General features: G+C 45.7%; 4 protein-coding genes across 4 annotated transcripts; 2 read left to right on the top strand and 2 right to left on the bottom strand.

Annotated features, from left to right (window-relative positions):
* Positions 1-2523: 2523 nt before the first annotated feature.
* On the top strand, positions 2524-2831 carry AGABI2DRAFT_114805 (hypothetical protein; the record flags this gene model as incomplete). The annotated part of the gene is made up of 2 exons (XM_006457703.1): positions 2524-2736; positions 2790-2831. The coding sequence occupies 2 exons, from the start codon at positions 2524-2526 to the stop codon at positions 2829-2831; spliced, it is 255 nt and encodes an 84-aa protein (XP_006457766.1).
* A 7028-nt stretch (positions 2832-9859) lies between these two features.
* Positions 9860-10505, bottom strand: AGABI2DRAFT_190192 (hypothetical protein). Its single transcript, XM_006457702.1, has one exon. It carries the CDS (start codon positions 10476-10478, stop codon positions 10125-10127), a length of 354 nt encoding a protein of 117 aa, XP_006457765.1. The 5' UTR covers positions 10479-10505; the 3' UTR covers positions 9860-10124.
* A 2618-nt stretch (positions 10506-13123) lies between these two features.
* On the bottom strand, positions 13124-17116 carry AGABI2DRAFT_148319 (hypothetical protein; the record flags this gene model as incomplete). The annotated part of the gene is made up of 11 exons (XM_006457701.1): positions 13124-13328; positions 13386-13561; positions 13623-14894; positions 14946-15347; positions 15400-15633; positions 15689-15948; positions 15999-16416; positions 16472-16594; positions 16644-16752; positions 16865-16953; positions 17039-17116. 11 exons carry the CDS (start codon positions 17114-17116, stop codon positions 13124-13126), a joined length of 3366 nt encoding a protein of 1121 aa, XP_006457764.1.
* Positions 17117-17221: 105 nt separating this feature from the next.
* On the top strand, positions 17222-22316 carry AGABI2DRAFT_198751 (hypothetical protein; the record flags this gene model as incomplete). Its single annotated transcript, XM_006457700.1, has 8 exons — positions 17222-17530; positions 17580-17648; positions 17700-17885; positions 17937-18850; positions 18906-20392; positions 20457-21126; positions 21181-21370; positions 21425-22316. The coding sequence occupies 8 exons, from the start codon at positions 17222-17224 to the stop codon at positions 22103-22105; spliced, it is 4506 nt and encodes a 1501-aa protein (XP_006457763.1). The 3' UTR covers positions 22106-22316.
* Positions 22317-22456: the final 140 nt, after the last annotated feature.

Below are 22456 nucleotides of genomic sequence, written 5' to 3'. Positions count from 1 at the left end.
TACTTACAACGCGTGCCTGGGGGTTTTGTTAATTACAATGTATTAAGCTTAAGTTCAGGAGTATACGATCCTTCTAGTACCTGCATAGTACAGAGAAGACGATCATCATGCTCGACTCTACAAATATTCCAAGGTTTTTCCAACAGTGCATTAATTTTATTACTGAATTAAATATTATTTTACATTCCCCATGTCACCATCCCTTCCCCAAAGTCTTAATTCTCACCCTTGACGCCCCCGTCCACGTTGCCATGTCTCCACCCTTATTACATACACTGTCAATACATTAGTAACCCCCAGAGAAATGAAAGGAAAAATAAATCTTCATATGTATATAAAGATCATGATCGCTTACGACCCCCCTGTCGACCCTTGGACTACTTAACCAAAAACGAAAATGCTCTAGTCTCTTCTAGCTTCATTGTGTTTACCGAGTATGGGAAGGTCAATATTTTACGCCGACGGCTAGTGAGAAAAATTTGATGGCATATGGACAGCTGTATATAACGTCCGAATGATTGTTGTTACTTGTATCATAGTGCTCATATCAGGTCCCTCGGAAAACAGAACAGGAAAATCGGAACGAAGGCCCGTGTTCTGCCGATTTGCAAAATCCCTTTTGCCGTAAAAAAAACCCTCCAAGGTCCGAATCCAAGAATTAACAACAAAACGCTGGATAAACGTGAACAAAAACGTGAACGAATTTACGAGGGTTACCTGACACGAAAACCCTGTTCCGGTAGTAAGCTTCCTTATACGGTGAATTACTTATTCAAAAGCCGGTAGCGGCTTCTTTTCTTAACGCCGTAAATTCGGAACGCGTCTTTCCAATCATCCATTTGCAGCTCGAGAAGACAAGAAAAAAGACACATTGCAGAGGCGTGGTCCGATATAGGTGGGGTGTTTTGTCGCCAAGGACAGTGTCATATCAAATTAGACTCCCATACACAACACTGATAAGATATCTTGACCTCTTTTAATACCCAAGACCCATTGGGACACCGACGTGTTGTGGGGTATACGAAAAGTATGAATGTCCATGTACATTTGTACGCCAATACCGTTAAAACGTTGTCACAACGTTGCCGTCCTAAAAACAGGGCGCGTTCGGTAGTCGGTACGAGGCGGTTAAACGTAAAAAATCCCTGTCCCACCGACTTGGAATTTGAGCTCATGGGACCTCTTCCAAGCGGTAAACACTACAAACGCCACATTTTTACAACGCGTTCACCGGTTAATTGTGTCTTCTTCTCTTTTATAGAACAACACGAGGAGTTTGCGGTTCAATAGTGGTTTGAATTGGTACATAATCCAACAGAATAGCTGAAAAGACACGGTGCGGGTGAACGGTAGAATGATGTCAACGGCGAACAGAGCATGTAAGAATTTTTTGGGGTTGATGTTTTAAAATAGAGCTGAACGCTAGAAGCGTTGATCCAATTCGGCGACATGGCTGATGTTGATGTTCGTAAGGTAAAAAAAATTCCGCTCAAACATGGCCGTAGATTACCCATGATCGCCCTACGAGTAAGCTTTCGGGCTTTGTTAGGTCGGGCTTACCGGTGATGCATGTTGAGCGAACCCATATATCAAGAGACCCTTGCTAAATTTTGCCTGCTGTCGATTCAAAAATAGCTTACTACTTTTACTTCCATGCAAAACGTTTGTTCAAAGTAGCCTCACTTGGGTGACGACTTGTGGAGTATCGGTACGCGTTTTTTGAAGCCCGATCAGAGAGTTCACTGATAATTCAGTTCGAAATTTGTGGCGTCGAGAGTCAGATATGATTCCACTTCGGACTTGCGGTGCTTGATGATGCTGGGATGATGCCATGAGATTCGGAGTTTCCATTGCATGAAAATAGCACGATTTTTTGTGCTGAAAAGCGGAACTTGAGAAGCGCCGTGCGCGGTAAGAAAAGAAAAAGGCGGGGTGTGATGCGGTTGATGAGCGTCGCGAGACAACTTCAGAACAGGTAGTCATCTCACCCACACGTATATAGTCACGCGGAGCATTTATTCGCATTTATTCGTATTTATTCGCTTGCAACAATGCCATCGCGCTCTTCCACCCAGTTCGACAAACTACTCCCTTTTGTTATGGAATATCATGTTGCCTCAACAATTTGACCTATTTCGACCCGAACAAACCGAACTGACGTCTCCAGTGTATTCCAAGATAAAATTTTATTTTACCCGTGACCCGACTCAAAGGGTCCTGCAGGATTCATGATGTCTATTACGAAACTTTTTTTTTTGGTTCTGTTTTTATCTTCCAGGAAGTTCATGCAGCAGTCAACATTCTAACGCTCGGTGTCTATGAGAACAAAGAGCAGCTACGCCGGTCAATTTTCCACCACCTTCTCGGGCCCGGTCAAGCGGACGGCCACGCGTAGGCCAGATGATACGGGTCTCGGACTTCGATCACCAATCCAACTCGAGAGACACCAACCGGCTGCGTAGGACAAAGGATCGCAGTTCAGAGAGAACGAGTGGTAGAGCCAGCCTGGATCTCTGGATTCTCATGGCCGTCGCTAGTCTAGAACTCGAAATAGATGGGTGGAGATATGAACCATCATCACACAAGGACGACTCGGAAGAGAAAGAAAAGAATCGTGCTGCTGTTCCCAGTGGCGTCTGCTGCAAGGTGCTGTATACTCGTGGAGCTGGCATTGAAATCTGCGCCGAGGATAACTCGACTCCTTGTGGTAACGAACCTTCCAATCATTATTGCAAAGTTAGTTCACTTACCGATGTCATCCAGTGTGAATCATTTTTTTCATGACCTAGCTTTCACGCTATGCTGAAACAATTATCTCGCGTGCTTTTTGAATACTCTGGCATCAATTTTGAAGTTTCAGGATGGCGAAAAGGGTATCTGAGCTAGACGGTAATTAGTATCATACAAACCAGCACTCATGAAATCAGGGACTTTATTGTGATAGATATCGATGCGCCAAGTGCTGTAGGTCTCGAGGATAACAGCCCACATCCTCGTTGACCATAGCTGAAAGAAGTGACAAGAAACGGAGCTACATTCCCTCCGAACAACAACGTCAGCATACCAACTGGAAGCCATGTAGAGGAGAATACTTTAGGCTACATCACGCACTTAGCTATGGAGGCACCGTCGTACGAACAATGTTTCTACAAGTTTCCGCAGCGAACATGTCCAAACGAACGAGCATAGTACCTTGTTATTCCAAAAGTGATCTGAGTACAAATTTTCCCTCTCAGGGTCCGGAGGCATCGCCTCCCGCCTCTCTAAGGGTGTTGCCTTCGGAGTTTCATCCAGCTACGGAGAGCCAATGCTATACATAGCTGTTCATAAGCATCGTGGATGTTTCTGAGAAGCTGTTAATACAGTGGAGCTCTGTTGCTCTCGCCTACTAACACCCGGAAGCATTACCAGTTGTGTCTACCAATACATCTTTATGCAGTAAGTTATACGCAATCTCAATTAAGTCATGGATTTACCCGAGATGAAGACAGCATCGCCTCCCCCGCATTGAAACAAACGCCAAGTACTTGGTACCCCTCGCCTGGCATGCTATATACATGTAAGACTGTGCGTGTCGAATAAGAAAACCACTGAATGTTGGTCGTTGTTGTTATTGAAGCCTTCACTCGAATAGAGCCATAGTGATTAGGGTGAACGAAATGACGTCGTCAGCCATTTATAACTCTTACAGTCTAATGATAAGATAAGTAGACTGACTGTTGCACGTTGCTGGTTGATCGTAGATCAAATGATAGTTGGACACAGACTCGCCCAGACAAATGTTCACCAAGCACCGAACAGTGTGAGACAGACAAGCCACCATAGTAACCTCGTGAACTTATTTCGTTGCACTCGTGGTCAGCTTCTTTCTTGAACAATTAATCTTCCTACGAGCGCTACGGGATGAACAATGCTAGCATGCGTTATGACGTCGTCAGGAAACTTCCATCAGACTAAGAGCCACATAGAAATTGCAGACCATAGAATGTTTACTTGCCAAGTTGCAGTAGCGGCAGTGAAACCCTGAATCGAAGGCGGCGAGTCGAATATTCTATCAAGTAGAACTCACCAATGCGATCACATTAGCAATATTGGCGTCTTGTAGATGACACATCTACCCTGTTTCGCTGTCCTTTTCATGTAGGTTACAGCCACGGTATAGCTGGAGCATGCAGAGCATTCCTGGTGATGATTGGTGATGGGCGTGAAGGTATTTTTCACAGATATTTTGTGAGCGAGCCAAGGTGACGATTCCTCAAAATGCCTGGCTTCGCATAAATGTTATTATCAGGTCGCTTGCAAATCGAAGAGGTGAGGAAATACGGAGACTCGAGAGAGCACAGGAGAGCCGCAGGAGAGCACTCGCCGCCTGCTTTTCCGGTGTAACATCGGGTTCCCCTATTTCCGCCCGATCAGGCCCGATCAGTCGTGTTCCTGCCGGACCTGCCTGTTCCTATGGAAAACGGATTACAGGCGGTACGACATCATGAAAAAGAATTTCTTCCCAATTTCAGTGCCATGTTAGCGGCTGATCAGATGGCTCGACCGACCATGAGTGGCTCTCCTGAATAGGTTCTCGTGTTGACATCGTATATTCATCGGAAGAATTGCTGAGAGTGCCATTGACTAGTCAGAAGGTTAGTATATATGAGTGTGAACAAGCGGATAAGCGTAGAATAGTGACTGGTTGATGTTCAATTCGATACCTCGGGCCTTGGTGAGGAACCAGCGCTAACCAGCTCTGAGCTGGGTTGTTTCCTTGTGTTCTGGAATCTGGCTTTGATTTTGAGAAAGTCATCGGATTTTCATCACCGATTATGGATTGGACGTTAGCATGTGATTTGCTACGTCAGAATTTTCTTCTTCCACACTTTGTATGGTTTTGAAAGCCCACATGATCGACAAACAACAAGGGGCGACCTGGCTCGCTTTGAGACGTACTTCAACCACCGCATGAGAGGATTCTGGCGCACATGTGTGGCGATAGATCATACTTTGAGAAAAGATGAACGAATCCGTGACGTCAGTGACAACGATACCATCAAGGTAGATCCGAAGGGGCAACCAAAAAGGCATGTTGGGCGGGGAAAGTATAGCACTTCCACTGACATCTCAATCGATGGTTTGTAATGCTGCGGGATCCATGGTTATCATCATCGTTTCGTCATCAGCTACAAAACTAATTCATCAGCTGCGGAGTCTGTTCTTCAACGGTCAGTGCTGAGCGTCACGTTGAACCACAGTGCGTCCGTGGAAGAACACTGATACAGTTCCGCAGTTGACTTGACACCTGAGAAACTGCTCAAAGTCACTCAGAATATGATATTTTCACTTTTGCGCTCGAAGATCTTGGATTCAACGACGTTCAGCAGTGATAAACAGGGCGGAGGGGCAAGAAGGACGCCATGATATTGCGATTCAGTTGCCCATCGTTTCGTTAGCCCTTCTTACTTACAACGTTAACAACAATAGAGATACTACGTGATCCTTGATTTCAGGCGAATGCCATGCTTCTTCAATCTGATCAGCATTAGGCAAACTGGGGAGCTTCACTTATTCGGTGTCTATTCAGTACCAGTACTAAGGGTCTAAGCTTGGCCAGGCCTACGAATCAAAAATCTATAAACCTTCAATGCGGTCTTTAAAACTCCGTTTGGAGTGACGGAGTGAGGTACCTTTGACGTATCCAGCTCTTCGTGTTAACTCAATGAATGCGCATCAATGAAAACAGACAAGCGAACAGTCACACTCCTGTCAAGGTTCCAGTGCTTAAGAAAGACTGCGTTGATATCGATTACTATATTAAGACGCAATTATCTAAATATCTCAGCGGTGCCGGTGAACTGGAGCTCAAACAAGTACCACATGTATGCCCACGAAATGAAATAGGAAACAGACACAGACAAAGCACAGTTACCTATGACTTGAAACTGATGTGAATATCGCTTGACACAAGCAACTTGCTCAATCAAACAGTATTAGGTCCACGCTGCACGCAAGAGAATGACTCGGCTTTACTAGCCGAAATTCTTGCCGTGACTGATGTGCCCATGCCGAGCACTTAAGCTAAATAGACTCAGCAATGCCGATTTCGGGCCGAGCCGCAAGGTTCAGAGGCCGCCGTTTGGCTCGACTGAATTCACCTCCGACTTGAGCGAGTTCGAAACAATCGTGATTGATATCCTTAACACCAAGCTCTGAGGATACGAGCAAGGCGATCATTTTAACAGACATCGAGATAGGATACAGGGAGATGTATTATCAAAACTGATAGCATAGGAAGTATTTTGCGTTTCGACTCGAGGACGCCACAAGAAGTATCTGGACCGGTTAAAGAATATTTGACATGCCTCGTGTTCATTGCCTCTTCGAAATAGCAATGAGGCGTCAAACTCTGTTCTCAAGAGAGTATGGCGAGCTAGAAGTTTATAGAAGATATGTCGTGAAATATGGGACAGAAATAGGCTATCGGTGGTTCCAGAACTTCGACAGGCAACTATACCTCCTCGTGGACCACAAGGGCAGGGGTGAATCTATTGGTTAAAAATCACCGATGCGAGCGTACTTAATCGAATCCTAATTTGACCACAGGCAGAGCAGTGAGATAGCTAAGAAGGGTTTGGAAACTTCCGATGCGAAGTTGAGTAGGAAACCTTGATTTTGCCTCGTCGATGGTCACCACTAGAAGGTGGTTACAACGCACGTATGCAGCGCAGCGAAACTTCCGATAAAAAGTCGATATCCCTCCCCAAAAACTTGTGGCGCCAGATAGTATAGATTAACCCAAGATCAACCGCCAAACGGCAGGTATTGGACTCGTGTTCCAGGGTCGCACGGAAACGTATGACACCTCTAATCTTCTCAGCGACCAGGGACGCCCGACGCTGGGTATATCGTGGTTGATTCGTAGTTAGCACGAAGCATGGCTTCTGCTCAAACCAGAAGAGTGGTAATGAAATGATTTGAGGTAGAACCTGGTGAGATAATAGAAAATACTGCGGTCATTTTCCACAACACGGGGCGCCAATTACATCGGCTCAACACCAATGGTGCAATCAAAAACGAGCTTTTTGATGCTGAGTTCTCCGCAGGTCCGAGGGTGCAGGAGGCCAACGTCCAACAGTCGTACTCGGGATCCGTGGCGTCGTTTCCCAGATTCCTTTCGTAGTTCAATACACTCCGAAGTTCGTAAGGTAGATGATATAATTTTCGGTAGAGACTGTTAATCAAGTCATTGGGTTTGGTTTGGTGGTCATATGGTCTCATTCCACACGAGGCAGGCGTGCCATTATTTGACAAAGTTCAATTCTCGTTCCTGTCGGTGAACCACGGTTACGCACTGCAATATGTAATCGAAGGCTGTTGAACACTATATGAGTCAATAGGAGGGCCGCCCTGGAATCTACCACTCGCGGTGGGCACGAGGGGGTTTTCGTGAAATTTTGGGTCCACCAATTCCTTTGTCAGGAGTTCGCAGAAAAACTGTCGTCCAGATGGCGAACATATGTTCATGTACTGATTATTAGGGTCCTTCCGTAACTTGGGGTGATATAAAGTATCGTATTGGTGCGGTGTACGGTGAATACGAATCTGTGATTCGTTGAAACCAGGGAAGTGCCGTCCTCCTGGACTCTCTGTAGGATTAAAAGCAGCACAGAACCGCATTGCCTGAGCAAGGCAAACCACATATACGATCTACAGTCGTGGAAGCACTCCGAAGGTGAAAGAGGAAATGATGGTCCGGTACTGGGAAATGATAAATATGGAGCACACCATGAAAGCACGCTTGGAACGAAACCTAGGACTAGGACTGATTGTTGTTATGTCAGAGCACAACGCCATGATCGCAGGACTACAAAGATGTAGAGGAACCAGTTCAAACTGTTAGTTTAAACCATTGAAGAGGGAAATTGCTCATAATTTAGGGTTAAGGTTTGTGACATATCTATCCTTGCGCACCGGCTGACTGAACTTTTCCGTTGGACCACATCCTCTTTGTGACTTTGAGCTATGAACCAAGCCGACAACAACTCAATTCTACTCTACATTACTGCTTTCAAATGAACATACATGTGTTGTTTCGGGTACGAATTCTACCTGATCCGTTTACAAGTTGGACCGCCTGGACCTGTTCCGCGATTTGCGCGGATACTACGCTTGTACCCGCGAACATCACCAGGAATTCCCATCTAGAGCCAACCAATTGCTTACTTGGAACAACCACTGCTTCTAGGCTTGTAGAAGAAACGGATATGACGGCATCTACCGTGCCTCAGGTTGTTGTGTTTGATATATCGAATCAGATATTACAGCATGACACATGTCTTATTGCCATGCACGGTTTAATCAACATCAGCCGTTCTTTATCGGTCTTCGAGCATTCTGATCTATCACTGACCAACGGGCACTCGTCTGTTAGAAAGGAGGGTTTGATCGAAAAAATCCTGCGCCACTCTCTAGCCCACAATAACCAATATCTTGATTTCTTCGTTCCAAGATTATAAACGCCGATCCTCCTACAATTGATCCTTCAACAAAAATATCGTTCCGTTGATTGCTCGTCAATATAGATCGTCTCGGAAACGGAAGACACCGGCAACTAATTAAGTAGATGTAATTGTCCTATCAAGTCAGTCCTCGGAAAGTTTTACTCGTTTTTGCCTGACCCTCAACCAGATGATTGGTGAAGATCAAACTGCCCAGATACTTGGGCCTGCATGGTCTGTCTGTAAAGAAACCGGATATCATTATTCCTATGGAACAGGTACGCCAGCCACTATTAGTAGTACAAACTGCGGCTGACTTAAATTAGAAACATCACCACCAGCACTTTATATCCTCCCCTCTGATTCCTAAGCCAAAAAACCCCAACTAACATAGCGAACAATCGAAACATCCGGGTTTTCCTTAAAAGGATCAATGATACTCCCCGGTCAAGTCGAAAGATACATCTAATCGATCCGTTCATGCGTTTATCATCAACGAACTACATCTACTTACCGGGGTAGTCAAATCCCTATCAAGACAAACTCAACCTTCAAAGTACCAAAGCCAAAAATCATTCAAGAGTCTAATCCAAAAGGTAATCGGGTGAATAGAGCCTACTCAAAAGCACATCGGTACGTAGAGTAGCGGAGAAGTCAGAACCCATGAAATAGAAAAAATCGCCCCCCACTTTTTCTTCATTTCATTTTTAACTCTCAAAGCAATGTGACTGAACTATACTTAAGTGTATCAGTAGTATACGCTACAGGGCATTTCATTTCCATTTCTCTTAAACTCGAAGAAGTCAAAATCGAAATCGGTATACTTCCATTACTGATAACGCCGTTTTCTCGCGATCGTATACCGCCACGGTGTCTGAATCGCGCACAAAATGTGGTTATCAAATGATTTATGGCGTTTCTTGCCCGGTAATTAACAGGAGATATGGCGTCAAGGTCGACGGCGTACCCAGAGGAGGTAATCAAACTTCACGCGCCTCCTGATAGCGGTCATGAATTACCTCTGTAGACCTCATCAGGGGGAGTACTGGGGGAAATGTCGAGCCATAGCTTGTCACGCTCAAACGAGTCGAATCGAACCGCACCCAGGCCAATGCGTCCAACTGCAGTTGTCAGATAACATTCTAGGAAATGGTTCATCACTGTTCTTCTGTAACTGGAACGATACGCAATAATAGATATGCATGTATTCATGTTTAATGCAGCGAAATCAAAAAACTGCAAAAAAGAAAGGATATAAATAACATTTAACCAGGTGAATATGCTTATACGAGAATGAAAAGAAAATGAAAGAGTGATCATATGACAGATGCTACATGCAAAACGGTAAGAGAACAAAACAAAAAGACAACGACGGCGATTCTGTCATAACAGGGAGTCGCTAACATTAACAATAGGTATTCAAAGGTTCCCAAGAAGAAGAAAAAATACATGACAAGGAGATAAAGTGACCGGGGGGAAAAGGAGACGATTTACAATACGATGAAGAAACAGGGGGAGAAAAGAGATACATAGAGAACTCCAGAAAGCAGTAGTTAGAGCAGGAGAAAAAGAGATGTGTAGGCCGTAGTAATCATTACAGGAATCATGGAAAGAAGAGGAGGAACGTCTGGAGCAGGATTATTGCCCACCAACATTGAAACTAGAGGTTGAAACGACAGTACCATTCCCATTCGTCATCGTCGCAGTCGTCAATCCCATCAACGGCGCATTAACATTCGAATCCACATCCATACTCATATTCCCATTCATCCCCACCCCACTTTCCTTCTCTTTCCCCTTCCCCCCCATATCCTCCCCGCCTCTACCTATACCAACTCTCCCAACACCAACATCATTACCCGTAATAACCTTGTCAAAGACGCTCATCAATTCAGGTCCAATTCTTTTCTCAATCTTCCCTAAAAGTTGCCAAGTAAACTGCATACTACTCCCCACAGTCATATACATCTCCTCTCCCTTCGCCGAGACCATTTCCTCAACTTTTTGACGTACTTCTTCAAGTAAAGGTTTCGCGGCTTCCCGAAGGAGAATTGTTATAGTTGGTTTGATGTTTTGAAGCATGTATGAAGTGTCATTAGAGGAAGAGGAGGATAGAGGAGGAAGTGTTGAAGGTGAGGGGAATGATGTTTGTAATGTCGATGATGACGCTGGTGGTGTGAGTGGATGTAAAGTAGGAGTCGTAGGTGTTGGCGTTTGAGTCGTCTGTGTCGAATTCGAGTTTTGAGCCCACTCCGAAGAAGTCACCGTTGTTGGACTAGTCATCATAGCCGAAGTCGAAACCATCATTGACCCATTAACCATTTTGCGCGACCCTCCCGGCGGTCGATTGATGAACGCATTCAAAGCAGCTTCAAGTACATCCATCTTTTTCCTATCATCCTCCCTCTGTACCTCATACTCCCTAAATGACTTCTTCCACTCTGGCAGTTCCACTTCAAAAAACTTCTTATGACCTTCCAGCAAAGAATCTCTTTCTCGTTCTAGAAGATTGATCTTCTCTATCGCTTGTGAAATTTCATCAACCCCTTTTTGTACCTTCGCATTCGTGGTGTAGACGTTGTCAGAAACGTGGCAAAGAGACGATTTCAACTGCGTAGCATGTTGTTCAATTAACTCTTTTTGTTTCTTATCATGTTTTCGGATGGTCTTCTTGTGCTTGAGAAGGAGATCTTGAAAAAGTTCTTGAACGCCTTCCATCCAGCTAGCCTCGCTTTGTTCCAACGAGATAGCCACGTTCTGGATCGAGGTTTCTAGTGATTCGAATTTAGCGCGGATTTTGGATATGCCGCGTGAACGTGATGACGAGGACGAGGATATCTCTGACGGTACAGTAGCGCCTTCTTCACGTTCCTCACGTGGACCTTTCACAATCGATGGTGAAGCGCCCGAGGGTATTGATACAGCTTCGGTTGTCGATACCTCTTCCTGATCGACATCCATCGCATCATCCACCACTGCTTTCTCCTTTCCTTTATCTCTCCTCTTCGTCGCCTTCTTCTCATCATCGTTTGTATCGATAAACTCTTCCAGCTCCTTCAACGTCAAACTAACCTGCCTCATCACATCCGCCAACCCAACAACATACTCCTTCACTTGCTCATTCTTCTTCTGCGTTTCCTCCATATCAAACGTATCAGGCCACTCAACAACAGCCGTTGAATCCGAAGAGGTAGAACCAATAGCCAATTCATCCAGTCCTTTCTGTAAATCTTGTATCGCTGAATCTCTATCGGACAAGAGTTCCTCAAGATGGGATTGCATTCGTTGTTTCTCTTCAGAATCATCATCCATCGACATAAACGCAGAAGAAGTGGAATATCGACTCATGTCTTCGATATCCGCTTCAAGTCCTTGAATCCTATCCTTAAAAGCGAGTGCTTCAGCAAATATCCTGTTTAAATAACAAGTATTTTCAGGTCAGATTGACACCTCTGGAGAATTAACCACACACTTGATTCGTTTATTCCACATCTCGATTTTCGCCTCCTGTGAAACTTCACTGGTCGAAGTCGATTCATATTCGAGGTTAGGCAAACGCGGGAGGGGCACAAGCGGCGGCATAGGTAGTGAAGGTGCCTCTGGTTCCGCAACTTGACCATCTTCCAAGGATATAACAGACATTACCCGGACGGGTGGTTCCTGTGTTGACGAGGTGAGGCCGGGTATCGTAGGCGAGGATGAAGAATGTTCTGGAGGAGGTGCAGGATGGACGTCGGTGGGGTTCGTTGTCGTGGCGGGAGCACTAACGACAGGTGGCTGTGGCGGTACCGTAAAAGTAGCAGCAGGAGAAGCGCTCGTCGCCGTTGCAGTCCCAGATTGAATCCTCTGAAAGGGCGCAAAGAGCTTGTGAGGTGAAGCCGGTGGTAAGTTCTGCTGAACAGGAGAAGGCGGCGGGAAGGACACAGTGGCAGGCGACGAAGAAGAAATTTGAAAAAATGGCCGAATGGACGTCAAAGGAGAATTGCTATTCTCGTTGTTATTATTATCATTGATCGACGCCCGGCGCGGTTCCCGTGGTCGGTATCCAGGCGAAGTGGGTCCGTGCGCGGCAGACGCACGCGACGATGCCATCGAGTCTGCTCTCCTCACCGGCGATCTCGACCTCGACCTGTACTGTCGTCCCCGCTCACCCCATCCTCTATCCCTCTCCCTCTCCCTAGACCGCGATCTCGACCTCGACCATGCACCACTCCTCCTCCTCCTCCCAGCAGGTCCCTTCGGAAGTCTCCCTTTCTTATGGCTCGGCGGGTACTCGTACCATTCATGCTCATTAGGATGCAAAAACCAACAAGTAGAACTCGGATGTGAACATTTATCCTTCGTTTCATTTCCCTCGTCGTCAAAGTGCTAAAAGAAAACGCGGTTCAAGGGTCAGGGCATTTCCTTTTCTTTTTTGGGAATGGAGGGACGCAGAAAAGAAGCTAAAGGAATTGTGAGGGGGTAACGACATACCCTACATCGTCTTGTTTTAGGAGGGAACGGGAAAGGATCTCGGCCCATTGAGCCAGAGGTAAGGTCTAAAGAGCCAGACGAGAGTAGAAGGTTCCAGAGTGCAGTGCCACGCTATTTACAAACAAAACAAGAAAAAAAGGAAAAAAAAAAAAAACACTACATAACTATCCCATCATCTCCTCTCCACGAGGCATATTCAGCATCCCCCGACTAAATGCCGTAGCAACAGCTTCAAACCCTCTCTCCTCTACTTCCCCAATAAAAACATCATGTTGATCCGCAAGCCTCTCATTATTCATCCGGATTTCACGTATAACCCCATGTTCCCTCGCACAAATCGGACATTCCACATCCTGTTCCTGTATGCATCTAAAAAAGTCGGATTTGAGAAACAAAAAACCATAAATTATTTCAATTTTGACGAACCTTTGATGATAGCTGTGATTACACATAAAGTGTACCGCAGGTAGATCCAATTGCGCTTTACATATCGCGCATCTCGTAACATGAAACACTTTCGGATGTTGCATATCCGTCAATTCCTCTACCTGCTTCATTTTCTCTGTCGTTTCCAATCTATACGACCTAATCAAATTCTTGTCCTTGAAAAAGAAAAATCAACAAAACAGCATAACCTCAGGGAAAAAAAAATCGAAAGCTTACATTCTCAATCTCGTCTTGCGACACCTTAATCCTCATCATCAACCATTCCTTCACCAATCCAACACTAGCCACACCATTCCTAGCCAACAACTGCACAACCCCAAGCGGTGGCATAATCCCCTCCTCCTCAACATGTTCCAAAATCCCTTTCAAATCTTCCCTATGTTTACTCAACAACTCCGGCGTCGAAGTCAAAAACCTCAACACAATCGGATACAACTGCCGTCGAGGTTCCTCAACACCACCACCATAAGTCATCAAACATGTCACAACCCTCTTTGACGCATCATCATCCTTCCCAGATTTAAACCTCTCAATCCAAAACCGAATAATATCCTCATACATCCCCAGTTTCTCCCAAAGCAAAACGAGACCATCGATAAATCCATGCGTGGAACACAGTATAAGCGCATGCATAGAATCAAAAGGCAACTGACTTCGTAAAACCTTCATCGCCTTTTCTTCATATTCCTTCTTCTTCTTCTTTCGTTTTTCCTCTTCCTCTTCCTCCTCTTTTTCGACAACAGAGGAAGGTAGAGTCAAATACAACTCCAACAACGTATTCCAGATCGCAACTTGATCCTCCTTATCCTCCTCTTCCACAAGCTGCTGCGTCTCAACCGACGAACTCATCGACCCCCTCATACTTTGAATCACAAACCCCTGTCCTCCTCCCCCACCCTCCTCCAAACTCTGCCCATACCTCCTCAACGCAACCGTCTCCAAGAACACAACAAACTGTTCCATATGATCCACAAAATGTGCAAAACACACTCTAGGAGAGGGTAACCTCACAGGAGCCACAGCTTGCGTTCGCTGCGACTGTGGTTGAGGAGTTGAAGGACTTTGAGTCGTCTGAGGTTGTGTAGTTGGAGTTTGCGCGCGTTGACTCCCACCTCCTTTGGTTGTCGTAGCAGTCGGTGTAGCAGGCGCTACGGGTGTAGATCTCCCAGACGCAAAAGGACCATCCGCGTGAATAGTTTTAGTAGAAGGTGATGGAGGCTGAGTGGTATTAGTTTGATCCAGAATTTGGTTTTGACCACCTCTGTTAAGAGCCAAATACGATAAATACGAAGCTCCACCAGCGGTAGTTGATGTAGCACTATTAGTCGTCGACTGTCTCTTCGCCGTAGTAGGCGTCACAGCTTCTTCCAATGATTCGCTCTTCAACGACCCAGTCGTCATCGTACACAGATCAATAAGTAGCTGTGTCGTTTCTTCCGGCAAGCTATGCAACATCGCTCGTCCATATCTAGCCAAATTGCTTTCCGCCTATCACATCACTTAGTCAATGGAAAAAAAACAGAGAGAAGAAACGCCTACGATTTCAGGTCCCAATTTCCTCAAATAAGCTCCAGCAGCTCTGAATTCTCCAGCGTCCTCAATCATAATCCTCAAATAATCCTCATGCCTCTCATACTTCTCCGCCAAATACGCAGCATGCTCATAATACCCCGCCTGTCTACACACTCGTATAGCGGTATCCAAATCAAAAGGCAATTCATCTCCTGTACCGGATTTAACGCCGCCACCACCACCACTGCCATTGGCTGTGGTGCTACTGCGTTTGGATTCCGTTTTGATAAAAGTGTCGAGACGTGCGACGTCTTTGAGTTTCGTATAGGTGTTCAGGAGTAATGTTGTATGATCGGAACTTGCGAGACCGAGAGTATGTAATTCTTGGAGGTATGTTACGAGATTGTGAATTCGTTGAGCATCAAGGAACTATATCAACGCATAAGCACTACAAACAAAGGGAGAAGAAGAAATGAGTTACCTTGCGTATCACATAACTAGGCTGCAAAAACCCAATAGTCTGCACAAATTGTTGCATTGCACCATCATAATCACCCTTCATATACAAATGATCACCATATTGCCGATGAATATCAGCAACACTCGAATCATCCAGATTTTGCGTCATGGCAACATTAAGCGCGAGAGGAAAATGCGTTTTGCGGTAGAGCATATCCAATTTATCAGCTGTACTCTTTTCCTGTAAACACAGCAACTACCAAAAAAAAAACGTGTCAGTTCACGCGTTTTTGTTTTGTTTTCGGGCGTACTTGACCGTCTGAAGTTAAAACGTAGATGTTTCCCCATTGTGATACCACAGCCCTCACACCTTGTCTAACAGGACCAGTATACGCGACAATCTTGTTTTCCGAGTCGAACACGGTCACTTTTGTGATATCGGTCTCTTGGGTATTCGTAGAACGCGCGACAAAATTCCTGACAGTGGCAGATGCAGAAGATGCGGATGGAATGAAAGGTGGTGAAACTATGACGAGATAGCTCAAGTGAGTATGGATGGATGACTTCCTGCCTAGACAGAGGATATCAGACAAGTTTCTTGCGCCAATGGACACCTCATACCTTCATAAGCCCAACAATTCCCTCTTCCATCAGTATTACACGCGTAAATCGCTTCATCTCTCGCAATAATCACGTCCCTTCCTCTCCAATCTATACACGCACATCCAAGGCCAGTACCAATCTCATCAACAACACGCGGTGCACTACCACTTCCCTTTCCAGAGGCCTGATAGCACAGCACACGATTCGTCGTGATGATGAAAAGGTAAAGGCTCGGGATTTCATCTGTAGGTTCACGAAACCCTAGTCCTGTGATGGGTTCTGTAGGAGATTCATGTACAGTACGGATTTTTGGGAGGTTTGTCAAGGAGGGGGAAGATGCTAGAGATTGATCAAGGTGCCGGTAGAGAATAACGGTGCCATCGCCTAGACCAATGGCAAGATGAGACAGGGAAGCAGAAAGCGCGACAGTCGTCACCTGTAGAGCGGATGTCAGCAAAAACGCGGATCATAGAGGAGTTTACTGTGCTTACGGGATGTGGTCTATTGCCTAGTTGGATTCTGGTCGAGCGTAGAAGGAGAGGAGCACCCATCTTCCCATCGAAACTGTGCATGTCCCAAATCTTGAGAACAGGAGACCTTATGGCATCTTCTTCCTACAGATTGTCGTTAGAACAAGTTAGGTTTGCAATATGGAACACGTACGCCAAGCGTTACGAGGATATCCTTCTGTTCAACCATATGTGTCACTCGTCCATCGATATGCGCAACCCAGCTCTTGACCGACTCAAAATCTCGATTGAGTAAGTGAATGCTACCATGTATATCGGCAACAAGAACTCCAGACGTCGACGAGATCACTGTAGAGATCTCTGGCGTTGCCTGTACAGGTTCGAGCTGAGCAACCATATCTGGAGACGTAGAACGGCTCTCGCACCTTGAAAATATCTGGAGAACTCTCGAGGTCATGAACGTCTTTGACTGGGACGACGTCGAAAAACGGAAATTGTCGCCACTGTTAGAACACCAATGAATTAGTGACCAGCAACGCTTGGGTGGGATGCTAGACTCCGCGTGTACATACGTTCAACGATACTTACGGCGGGTCCGGCTGTCCCAGCAGAGTCTGACACCTTGGATGTCGCGTTAACAGCCAGTGTTGTGAGGCTGGAAGGCATGTCTGGCTCTGGATGGAAAACGCAGTTAAGGTCGTGAGATGACGCAAGTTGAGTTCACTTTCCCACAATTTAGTGACTCTCCTGAATGTGAAATCACACAAGCGAATGTCGTCGTCAAGAGCCGAGTCGCAGCATTCCCTCTTCGGTCGCCGTCGATCCAATACAGCGCAGTCAGTCCTACGCCCACTACCACAGCCAGCCCCTCCCCCCCTCAGCATCGGCGACACAAAATCATTTAGCCTCTGCGTACACGAAACCAAGGATGCACCCGACATATTGTTCAATCACTCGTCATGGCCTGGGGTTACAGAGGGAGACTTGATGCGAGTCAATAAACACGGTACGGAAGGCCACGACGATGCGTTCCTCTTTTTCGTTCCGAAAGAAGATCAAAGTCCGAGATCCCAGCTTCATGTAAGAGCCTTGCTTGCAATCGCAAAATCTTTCCCTGATAAATGTTTAGTTGTCTGTTCCGAAACCGCTTGCAGATGCATTCAATCTCAAAAACAAAGTAGACGTGTTCATAACCAAGGTCAGTGGTTATTCTCTCGAAGTCTGTCTTTTGAGTGACTGACATTGGTAGGTGGATAAAGAGGTATGCTGTGCGGACCATGTAGAATTTGCCTTTCAAGATCAATATCTGGGTCGTAACGATATGTGGAGACTCGGAGAACAACTCGTAGGGCAATGTGTTTACACTGGTCGAGATATCTCGTTCGTTGGAGTCGTCATGGGTAAGATACAGAACATCTACATCAAAGGGAAAAAGGTGCGCGATCCATTGGGTTTCAACTAAACCTCGCTTGAATTCTGGCTCCAGGTCCCGTCAGCCATCGTAGCTTCCTCAACTCGACCGATTTTCCGTTCCCTATCCGCCAAGGTCACCTTGTTCATCCAAGTCTGCCGCGAACTTTGGGAGTTCAGCGGAGACGGCGAACGCTACAATGAAAAGATAGTTCATTCATTCCTTCCTGCCTTGTTTACGAGGTGGCGAGAAGCCAACACCAACCACACTGTCACAATTGTCCTTATCTCAAGGGTTTTTTATGAAGAAAGCGAAATGCAAGGACCAGTCCGCGATGGAGCTCTATTGGACGAACGAGGAATGTGGTATAAGGATTTCTACAAGGTCGTCACGGATAACGAGCTCATTCGAGAATGGAAACCTATCCTCGTCAGCATCAAGACCGCTTTCTGGAAATTTCAACGCGAAATATTGTTGACCCATCATTATCGCGCTGCTCAGGAATGCAAAGCGGAGGTCAATCCCCGTTTAGTGGGGAAACTATCATTCGCTCACGATGGTCCGATTCTGGAGGCTCTCAATCTCGGACTAAATTGTGCCGAAACACATTATATCGACCGGTCACTCAATTTGACTGGTGCGACGTCTCTCCTCATTAGTCCTGGTACAGGATACTTTCGCGTCAACAAGAAGCTGCTGCGTTTGACGACGTCTCGAATGCTCGATCAGGGCACTGTTTTGGATCTTATCCTCTTGACCAAACCTCCACTTCACACAAGTCCAATCTTCAGTTTCCAGGGTACAGAGCCGGAAATTAGACACGAGTTCGACCATAAACATGCAGACCCTTTGGCGAGTGATCCTTTGTGGGGTGGTAGTGATGGTTTACATTCGCGTCCCGATGAGCTCAATACTTTTTGGTGGGAACCATTCTGGATTTCAACGACTTTCTGGGACAAACAGATGGATTTACCTTTTAGACGTGATCGGTGAATTGGGATTTCAATGTCACGTTATACTCGTTATACTCATGCGGTGATATAGCTTCGTAGCAAGAGCGAAAATGCACGAAATTCAAATGCTCGGTCTTCTTGAATCAGATGTTCTCTCAAGCATCGAAGTTCCTTATCTACCGAATAGATTGAACAACGAGATGTCGCCACGAGAAATCGAGGAACAGAAACACCTGCCATACAGCAAAAGTGATGCTGATAAATTCGATATGGATATTTTTTCGCTACGAATCAACTATTCGGCACCAAATGTTGGCAAGCCCCTGACAGCACTCCCTTCACGACTTTCTGAAAAGAGAAATCGTGCTTTAACGGGCACGCGTTCGATTACCACCATTGAGGAGAGTCCGAAACGTATCATCAAGGATCTTCCAGATGAAACTTCAGTTGAAAATATGGTTACACCAGCGACGGCGACAGGTGTTAGTACTTCTCCCTCACAAGCTTCAATCCATTCTGTACGTTCGACATTATCCAAGTTTTCCAATCCACCTGCGACATCGAACCAGCCCAAATCGAGTCTCGGAACGAAAATCACGTCTTCATGGTTATTCAGCTCGTTTCGTTCTGGACCAAGTGAACCACAAACGACTCAAACAAGCGCTTCGTCCTCTGGAAAGGCAACTACAGATGACGCTACTCCCGCCAAATCTGCCTCGACCCTTTCTCCCGTTTCTGAAATTGAAATTGAGAAGCCAGTACAACCGGTAGCGATTAAACCTGCCCCGGCCAAGACAGTTGTGAGCCGCACATTCGAAGAGGAGACAGTTCTCCCTAATCGACCTCAACTCCGAAGATCACCTGTGAGCACGCCTCCATCTGACGATAAACGTCGCAGTGCTGCAGGCGCACTTGGTCAATCTTATGGTTCCAATTCACCACGCTCTTGGTCAAACCGTTATCAACCAGACTTATCCGCTCATTACGTTCAAGAATATCTGGCACGTCGTTGGGAACATTTACTGCCAGAGGATACACATAAACATGATATCAAATGGAGAGCTTTGATAGCGCCACCTTGTTTACCCTTGACCATGGAATATCTACCATCAAACGCAGAACTGGAGTCTTATTACGGGAAGTATGAATATGATTGCGTTATTGATCCGAAGGAAATGCGCTCTTTCCTTGTTAGACCCCCCCAAGGTAAAGGATCAGCAGAAGAAATCCATCGAGCTTGGGCACTTGTCGTAATGCGTGGTATGGCTGCCGTGCGAATTGCACAAGGCTTTCAATTCATTCTACGTCGTTCCGGTTTAAAACCATCTCAAAATAATGAAGAAAAACCGAGTGGACTGCGAAGAGGTAAATTTTCCGCGGTTGAAGATCGGGGACCGAGTGCGGTTGGGCCTTCTGATGTTTTGAAAACGCCGTTGGAACCGGTGTATCTCAGTATGGCGAATGAGATACATAAGATTTCGTATACGGGTGGTTCTGTACAAGTGCATCGGTATGTTAGGAGATTGCTTCCAGCTAGGATGATCAAGTATGAATGTTTCATTTGGCCGAAATATGGAGGTAAAGCACATACCATTTCCCCCTATATTCCGTTGTCCCATTTTTGACAGTGGTTGGTTTCAAGGAGGATACACTTCCAATCAAACCCAATTTTCATCGTTTGGATTGGAAAACTACGGCTGGAATAAACTCGACATGTTGGTTGCCGGCTACGGGCACGACTTTAGTGAATCACTTCATTATTGGAGAACACGATTCATTGTCATTCCAACAAAAGAACCTCCGACCATAAATACAGGACCTAATGGTGAACGACTCAACGATGAAGAAATCCGAATCTTAGGCATAGAAAAACTTGCAGAAACTTTTACAAAACTCCGTTGGCCGTATCCTGATGAACGTAATAGCAATCAACCCCCACTTGCTGTTCGCTTACTTCATACGACACTTGACCCAGTCGCTTCTATACTCGACCAAGGTCTTATGGATCAACTCGATCAAATTCATGCTCAGGGACCATTAAAGAAGAAAGTGAAGAGTGAAAGGGAAATTGGTGATATGGCGCCTTCGGCGATTGTTAAAGCTATGAATGAAGAGGATGGTGTGCCTATTAAACATTACCATTGGCATCAATCGCGATATCCGAATTCTTTTATCGGTTCGGATTTTGTGTCGTGGTTGGTTAGAGAGTTTAATGATGTGTCGTCGAGAGCTCAAGCGGTGGAGTGGGGAGTTACGTTGTTAGAGCAGGGTTTGTTTGAACATTGTCGAGGGCATCATGGGTTTTTGGATGGGTGAGTTCACTCTTGTCCCAAGACATCGGTTTTGTTGGTTTAACTGTGCGACAGCCACTACTATTACCGCATCAAGGGCGAATATTCTGTACCAATGACTCCGAAAGGTGGCTGGTTCAGGAGATACACGAGCGAGGAAACGACGCCCAAAGTACCTGGTCCTTCCTTGGCACGTCACAGGAAGCCTGCGAGAAAACGGCTGATCCTCAGTCAAACCCTGGTTATTGATGCTGATCCCAATAAAGTGAGTTCTGAATTCTAGTAAATCGTATCTGCTATTAAAGGGAGGGTCAATCAGAAAAGCGACCAGGCTGAGCCCGTCCTTCTTCACCACGACATTATTCACAACCCCGGAACCGTATTCCATTTTGAACTTCAATGGATTGGCACGACCGCTCGATGCATAGAGGACCAAGTCAAGGCTTGGAATCGAGCCATCGAGCGTTACGGCCTCAACCTCGTTGAGGCCTACGTTACACAAATCAGCGATCTCAGCAAACGAAATGCGTTTCAGACTTATTTCCTCATTCCTTTAGCTATTCCTCCGCCTGATATATCTCGTAATGAGACGCATCCACCAGAGCATATTCAAGCTTCCAGATATTTCGAGTACGCAATTCTCCGCAGATTCGATTTCATAGTCGACACGGAGGCAGCCGATTCATATCCAGACAATGTGGATATCATCTACTCTTACCGCCGGATGCCTTATACGTATCCGCAATTCGTTCATCGATCTGGCGCTGCGTTTATTCAAGTCAAAGGTGGAACTGAAGGGTTTATTTTTTGTACGAATAAGCTCATGGGACGATTGGCTCCTAATAATAAGAAGGAGCAGAAATCGGTGGATGTAGCGGGCGATCTTAGGGATCAGTTGAATCAGTTTTGTTCTGATGCTGTGGCGTTGAAGGCATTTTATGAGGAGCAGATTATGTTGTTAACACACGTACCAGAAGATCCTCCACCTCTTACAATCTAGTTCGTATTTTGCGCGGAAGTTGGGTATGGAATGCGACATATCAGGAGGATGGACTGTGTGGGTTGGGTTGGGCCATCCATGAGGCAAGCCTATACGTTAACACTTACGAGTATGGAATCGCGTGGATTAAAGTGACATAAAGGGGCTAGAATGCTATTCCCAACACCGGACTCTCTTGTTCATCAGCGCATACTTTCCCTTGCATCTTCCACTTGTGACAATAAACGCACAGAAAAAAAGCTTTTCCGCTATCCATATGTATCATGTACGGCATTATCACCCCTCCAAATCCAAATTAAAGCAACGCCGCTGCCACCGAAGAATAGACTATCAAATTTTTGAAAATGAATC

Source organism: Agaricus bisporus (assembly GCF_000300575.1).
Source record: "Agaricus bisporus var. bisporus H97 unplaced genomic scaffold AGABI2scaffold_2, whole genome shotgun sequence".
Taxonomy (NCBI): Eukaryota; Fungi; Basidiomycota; class Agaricomycetes; order Agaricales; family Agaricaceae; genus Agaricus; species Agaricus bisporus.
The sequence above is the reverse complement of the archived record's forward strand: the minus strand, read 5'-3'. Positions and strand labels throughout refer to the sequence as shown.